The 7,900-nt window shown below is 33.5% G+C and overlaps 1 protein-coding gene across 1 annotated transcript in view; it reads right to left on the bottom strand.

Moving 5' to 3' along the window:
- The window catches only part of LOC104517371 (transcription factor RFX3-like), a gene marked incomplete at its 5' end in the record, with an annotated part of 6,957 nt that extends 2,680 nt beyond the window's left edge, over window positions 1–4,277 (bottom strand). The window contains one exon of the mRNA XM_010162006.1: window positions 4,203–4,277. Coding sequence (XP_010160308.1) covers window positions 4,203–4,277 — 75 coding nt within the window. The remainder of the gene's footprint in view (window positions 1–4,202) is intronic.
- Window positions 4,278–7,900: the final 3,623 nt, after the last annotated feature.

The following is a 7,900-nucleotide window of genomic DNA, read 5'->3' as shown; positions in this document are numbered from 1 at the left end:
AGTAATTATACCCAAATGAATCAGCAGTAACATACAAATTTTCCACGTTCACAAATCTTATCAAAACTCTGGGCTTAGTTTGGGCATCCAATAAATCCCCAAGCCATGAATTATTTTGGCATTTGGAACAAAATTTTATTCCAATATGTTGGAGCCTCACACAATTGTATAATCCATTTCAATTTAGTCCACCAAAGCAATTAATATGACCAAGATATATGTTTAAAGTACAGTAAAAGATACACAAAATTTATGTGACATTTCACATGCTTCTCTGCAGGGTTATTTACTAATAGGTCACTGAAAAAATCTGTTTTACAAATGTTTGATATAAATTGTCATTTAAAGAACATGAATATCAATGCCCATTACTCATGAAATATGTTTCCACTCTGACTCTTCCTTATTGCAGAACTACTAGTAAAGTTTAGATTATTGTGATTGGACATACAGTTCTGTTTAAGTCAGTTGTGAGCAATTTACCAAGCACAACACATAAAAAAATAAAAAAAAAAAAATTAGGAAAACATTTATTCCAGACCTTTCAAAGACCATCTGCATGTTTATTTTCTTACAGAAAACATCACCAGAACTATCATGCTTCTAAACAAGAGCTCTGTGTAAAGGTGCAAGAGAAGTAAGATCTAACTGGTTCCAAGATGGTTGTAGATAATGTTGCACTTTAATCAGACATAACAAAAAAGTGCAGTTCGTCATCCTTATATCATCTTATAGATATAAACTCATTATTAAAAAAGTCTTCACATTCACACATGTATTTTATTTTGAGTATTTACAACTCCGAAATAAAGCCTAGGAAAAAATATTACTGTAAAATTTTACCTTTACTTCAGTGTATTAACAAAATCATATCACTAATCACTTAAGTATATCATATTGTTCAACTTTCCCATTTGTTATATACTAATTAGATTATGGAATATAAGCTATTTCTGTTTTGCCGCACAAACAAAATGATTTCCCAGTTAACTTCTAAGCATAGCATTAGATTTTTTTCCAAATGAATTATAAATTCTTAGGATTCATTTAAGTGCATTTTACTAATGATCTGTATTTGACAGATATTCTTTCAACCACAGCATGGTATTAGCCAACAATGGTAAAGAAAAACTCAAGATAAGTACAAAATAAGGATTTTTGCTCTAGGGTGAAAATATTTCAATAACAAAAACTTGAAGTGATTACTTGGTAGGTTACAGCCTGGAAAAAAGAGTGCCAATAGCTTAATACCATGTAAAAAGGTAAATAATCTGCAGACATGATAAAGTTATTGCAAACAACCTTAAGCATATTTTTGGATTTGGAGAAATCTAATCCTAAAATTGAAATGTCCAGACTTTGATTTCCGACTTATTCATTTATAACATTAACAACATTGGAAAGGTATGAAATGGTTTACACAGAACAGGTAAATTGAGTATAACTTCAGTGAAACATCAATATTTAGAAAACACTAGATTATGAATTAGTTAAGTTAATCACATGCAGAAAGAAATCGGGGAAGGAAATAAAATAGAGGAAAATGAAAAAATCATTAAAATGCACAGGTATTATTAACTTAGGAATCAAAACACCAGCTTAAAGGAGAAGATAGGACTAAAGCCATATATACTGTCCTTATTTGAGTCAAAATTCAATAAACATTTGAAAAATAGGGAAAATATCCAGTAAGTTTGATCTGAGTTTCATTAATTTCTTCCAAAATGTCTGAGGCTAGGAAAGAACAATTATTACAGCAAGATGCATGGATGACTTTTTTTCACAGCCTCAAAAATAGATCCCTCTATTTGTCTTTCAGTAGTTTTGAAAATACCTCAAAACTGTTAAGAAACATCAGGATAAGACTACCATAACAGACATGCAAATCTCATTATTAGGAAGATATTTTCATAGAATCATTGAATGGTTTGGGTTGGAAGGGACCATTAAATTTCAACTAGTCCACCCCCCCCTGCCATGGGCAGGGACACCTTGCACTAGACCAGGTCGCTCAAAGCCTCATCCAACCTGGCCTTGAAGATTTCCAGGGAGGGGGCAACCACAACTTCTCTGGGCAACCTGTTATAGTGATTCACTACCCTCTCCGTGAAGAACTTTCTTCCTTATGTCCAATTTAAATATACTCTCTTCCAGTTTTTAACTATTGCCACTTGTCCTCTCACTACAGACCCTGATAAAAAGTCTCTCTCCATCTTTCTTATAAGTCCCCTCTATATATTGAAAGGCTACAATAAGGTCTCCCAGAGCCTTCTCTTCTCCGGGCTGAACAACCCTGACTCTCTTAACCTTTCTTCATAGAAGTGTTCCAACCCTCTGATTATTTTTGTGGTCTTCCTCAGACCCAACCTACCCCACTATGTCAATGATGAAGATATAAAATGGTATTTGATCCTAGTACAGACCCTTGAGGAACACCACTCATTACTGATATCCATTTGCACACTGAGCCGTTGACTATAAGTCTTTGGATGTGGCCATCCAGCCAGTTCCTTATCCATCTAATAGTCCATCCAACAAACCCATATCTCTCCAAGTTAGCAGCAAGAATAGTGTGGCAGACTGTATCAAGTGCCTTACAGAAGTACAGGTAGATGACATCTGTAGCTCTTCCCTTGTCCACTGATGCAGTCACTCCATTATAGAAAGCCACTAGATTAGTCTGACATGATTTGCCCTTGATGAAGCCATGCTGGATGTCTCTAATAACCTCCCTGTCTTCCACATGTTTCAACATATCTTCCAGGAGGATCTTCTCCATGATCTTTTAACTAGTGCATGACACACAAAATAGGGGAATACAGTTTCCTGATGTAGAAAAGTTTGTCCTTAAATTTTTATTGTTTTCAGTGTGAAGATTCTAGACTTCCTTGTGAGGTTCAAGGCAGACATAAATTGTTTGCATATCTAAGTTTTAAGATAGATTTTTGGCATTTTGAAAAAAAAAATCCATTTAATTATGATATTAAAATAATTTTAGCCTATTTCTAGGCTGCCTTAACATCAAAACAATTATTTTTAAAATATCCAAAATGATCTAAAAGTCCTTCTTCACATTTTACAGAATTCAATTTCCCTCACCCAATTTTAATATTTTCTAAGAAAAGTAAATTATCTTCCAATAAATTATACTGGCTCCTGCTGTCTTTTTCAACCATGATGATAAACTTTGAAAAAAACAATTTTAGTTTTCACCTCCATATTACCACATTCTTGGGGGCGAGGGAGAGATATCAACATATCAAAATAAGTGTACAGCCTCTATCCAATATACTCATACATTCATATCAGTCAATATTTAAATTTCTCTGGTAAAGGAATACAAGGATCAGAAAAAAAACGTAATTTTATGTTGGTTTGTAAGGCTGAGAAGCAAAAAGGATGCAGTAAGTATAGAAATTTAGCAGCATTAAAAATACAGAACTATTTATAGCAACTGAAGAAAAAAACGTTATTTACATAGCATTTCAAGAAAGACTAGCACTATTTAAAAACAAACTGTACATTAAACTTTGAGCCTTTCTTCTTTACCTAAAAGTTATATTTAATGGCTTTACCACTGCATTTGCAACCATCTTTTTATGCAAACATTTTCTGCTTTCTCTTATGGAAAATTCCTAATGACAGGATTTGCAAAGACAGAACAAAGCAAGAGACAGAAGAATAAAACACATTAGAGACTAACAGATTATTTTAATTTTTTTTAATTTAATCAAATGGTTCTTCAGAATTCTTAACTTTTAATAAACTTATTCAGATTAATAGAAATATTTAAAAATATATCTAAAGAATATTTTTTATTCCAAGTGTATGCTGCTTCTTTCCCCCTTCACCTGCTCCTAAATTATTATATCAGGTACACAAATTATAGAAAAATATTTTAAAATGTCAAACACAGACTACTTAAGAATTATTTGATTATTATTATTATTACATTTACATTAGGACCTGCAGCACAGGCAAATACTTTAAGCTGTGTTAACACAATACAGAACCTAGAAATAAATGCACTCTACAATATGACATTTAACCTGACAAAATATAGTGACAATGTAGATTACAAGCAAATAAAATTGAAAGATTAAAAGCAAAAAGTATCAATAAATGAAACCAAACATTTAGAGGCAGGCTAAGCACGCAGAACAAGCAAGAGTTTAGCTTTCATGAAAGAAGAGACAACTTACATGGCTGTTGAGAAGAGTGCTTCTGTGAGTAGAAAGACCATCAGACTTTTGCAGCGTCTCAATCGCCATTTCAATCTGATAATACACATCATTAAAAAATTGCTCAAGACAAGACAGTAAAAAAGGCTGATCAAAAAAATGCTGATAGATTGCCTTAAGTTCAACAGAAATATCTAGTTCAGTCGTGGCTAAGGGATATTTTCTACTTAAAGGCCTCATCCTGAAGTCCCCATGAAGGCAAACCTCCCCAATGAAGTCTTGGAGGCATTCTGCTTGCATATATACTGCAGGAACCCACTTTCAAAGTCCAATCTACCTTCCTCCCTGCTCATGAAAGGAGAGAAGTGGATTTACCAGTAAGTTACATTGCAAACAGTAAAAATTACTGAACAATACATGTTCATAATAAATAAAATAAAAAATAAAGAAAAAAAAAGCCCAGAATAAAATCCTCAACATTTCCTCCTCCAAGTATTTAAGAAAGACCTGTGTGCACTCTGTATGTGAATTAGAAACAAAATTTCTGTACTCTGAAATCATGGAGTAATATCTTAGTCATTCAGTAGGTTTTCTGCCATTAGTTTCATTGGACAGCATATCACCCCTACAGCCTGTCAGAGCATTCTTTGAATATCCAGAGCTCTCAAAGTGAACGAAAATTGAAAGTTTACACAGACAGCAAGATCCATCCTTAAAAAAAACCCCAGAAAATCATATGGATTCAGAATAAAACTTTTAAAAGAAAAAGTATTACATACCACTAATCATATAGTAGTATTACTCCTGATACAAATGTTAAAGACAACCATACCCATTCCCATTCTTCCCCCCATATTAATATATCTTTTGATTAGTTCTATGATGACAGCATTAAAAATAAAATTACAATCTAACTATAGCTTAGCTGCAGAGCTAGAATAGGAAAAACACTGAAAGTGATAGAGAGAATGGGGTGTACAGTAAAAGAAGGCACATAATTAGCTACATTAAATGGAAAAAGCACAAAAGCAATGGAAAACCATCTGTACATTTAAAACCACTTATTCCCCATGTAGACAGTTTTTAAATGTCTTCCCTAGCCTTTAATTATTATAGTATTATCCAAAGAGTTTATGCTGGAAAATTACATTAAAAAATGAGTTCACTCAATATACAGCACCAAACTGGAAAATATTTCAGATTACATTTCAAGTAGTGCATAAGTACAATTTGATTACCCCTGTTTATAAGCTGATTAAATAGTATTTTATTGTAGTAATTCTCAATGAAAAAGGAAGTCTTTCTTATGACTGTCTAATATTAGAAATATAAGCCTTTTTATAAAAGCATACAAATATCTGATCAGTATGCAAGAAAATATGCTTCAATAGTACAAACATAATATTTAAATCCAGATTTTTTTCTTGATTCAGTGGAAAATACTATTAGGTCAAACTGTTCAACCAGACAGAAAAGGTCAAATTTAAAAGGATACAGTATGCTAAAAATTACAAGGTTAAGTATTCATCATACTAAGATAAACTTACTGTATACTGCAACCATAAAATCTCCCATCTTAACATAACATAATATCATGATACATAATTTGAAACATGATTCTGAATCTTCCTCTACTGTTTAACAATACCTTGTCTACAGCAATACTATGGGACTGAAGCCCTGCCTCCTGCTGCTCATTCCAGCTACTACAATACACTCTCTTTGAGACAGGTTTTTGCGGCCTGTTCAAAGAACTAATCCTTTAAAATCATAAATTAAAAAGTTATATATGCATGTATATATACATATAAACACTTCCCTTCTTTGGCAACAGCATAGAGCTACAAACAGTTGAAGGAACAAGGCCCTGGGGAATATATGTGAATATATATCACCAATATTGCCACTGAAGAAAATATGACCATGGCCACAGATCCATAGATTTTAAACCAGAGATTTTAATTATTATTATGATGAGCTTTTCTTATTTTTTGAATAATTTATGTCAAGAAGTGTTCATTACTGCTAAAATTCACCATTAATTATTTCATCAATCTCATGAAGCATTACTGAACTAGAGCAGGTCTTTCAGAAAGACATCTGATCTATATTTAAGTGATAAGTATTCACCATATTCTAGTGTAACCTATTCCAGAAGTAAATAATTTCATTATTAAATATTTTTTACATTGTTTCTTGTCTAAATTTTGTTGAGTTAGATTTTGAGCTTTATCCACTACTGAAATATCTCTACTATCAGAAATTTTTTTCCCATGCGGGCACCTAACCATAGACAAAGCATCTCTCAACCTTCTCTAGCATGTAAATAAAACAGGTTTAACTTGAATGCAAATTTTCCATACAGTGAATCATTTGTCCTGCTCATTTTGAAAACTTCTACCTACTTCTGAGTTCTCTTGCATTTCAATTTTTTTATTTTTAAATATCTCAAGGTTCTGGTAGGCCTGGGTCCTCAGGCTTTCAAAATGGTCTATGTGAAACAGGCCCCTGCATGTGCAGGAAGTGCCAACTACTTCAATGGTAGTTATTCATGTGCAGAATCTGATACTTCAAGCTTTTAAGTTCAAAGTTAGGGCCAAGACCTTAGACTTTGGTTCTAGAAAAAAATGAGCATGAATTTAAGTTCACCTTTATTCAGAGTAACATTTAAGCATATATCCCAAATTAAATAGGGATTATCCTGAATAGTTTTCTTTTTGTTTTAAATTGTAGCCTTGACAGGGAAAAATTATGAAAATAAATTTAACATTTTAAATTATATTCTACACATACAGAGATTAATTAATTGCATTCCTTACATTTCTAAGGACGAGCAGTCAGAAGTCACAAGCATATTTACAACTGGAGTGCAACATTACAAAAAAAACCCCACATCCATCTGAATGTGCAGTCAGTCATAAAACTGGGGTTTTTTAAAAGACTAATTCAATATGGAAAGACATATTTTTGTAAATTATTTTGACTGATAACTGAAAAAAGTCATCATTCCCACAGTAAGCGCAACCAAACCATGTTAAACATATCTTCAAGCATATTTACAACTGGAGTGCAACATTACAAAAAAAACCCCACATCCATCTGAATGTGCAGTCAGTCATAAAACTGGGGTTTTTTAAAAGACTAATTCAATATGGAAAGACATATTTTTGTAAATTATTTTGACTGATAACTGAAAAAAGTCATCATTCCCACAGTAAGCGCAACCAAACCATGTTAAACATATCTTCATTACTGTGCTGGGTTCAGTCAGGAAAGAGTTAACTCTTTACTATGGCTGCTAGGAAGCTGTGTTCCTGGATGAAGAAAGAAGCACTGATGAGTTCTTATCTGGCTCTGGGGAATGCCTGCACCAGTTTCAAAGTCTGTCTCTGCTTCTGATACTGCAGCTGTGTTCCCAGCTCTGCTGTCTCGCTACAGGCAGTGCAGGGGACACACAGTTCAGGCAGCTGACCCAAACTGACCAAGGAAGTATTTCATTCCATAGTACATCATGCTTGGGGCAGAGGTGAGGAGGGGGTCCAGAAGCCATTACTCTCTCTCTTACTCTCTCTCTCATTCACTCCCGTACACTTGCTAACCTGTGTATAGCTGCTTTGCTAACTCCTGCGCTACCTCGTTTGTGAGGGAGTTGGTGGGTTTATTTAGTTTTCCCGGTCGTGCTATCGTTGATAGAGCTTGGTGGTATTTTGCTAGCTGGA

This window comes from Eurypyga helias, unplaced genomic scaffold (genome assembly GCF_000690775.1).
Source record: "Eurypyga helias isolate BGI_N326 unplaced genomic scaffold, ASM69077v1 scaffold17902, whole genome shotgun sequence".
Lineage (NCBI taxonomy): Eukaryota > Metazoa > Chordata > Aves > Eurypygiformes > Eurypygidae > Eurypyga > Eurypyga helias.
This window is presented reverse-complemented; position numbering and strand designations above follow the sequence as displayed.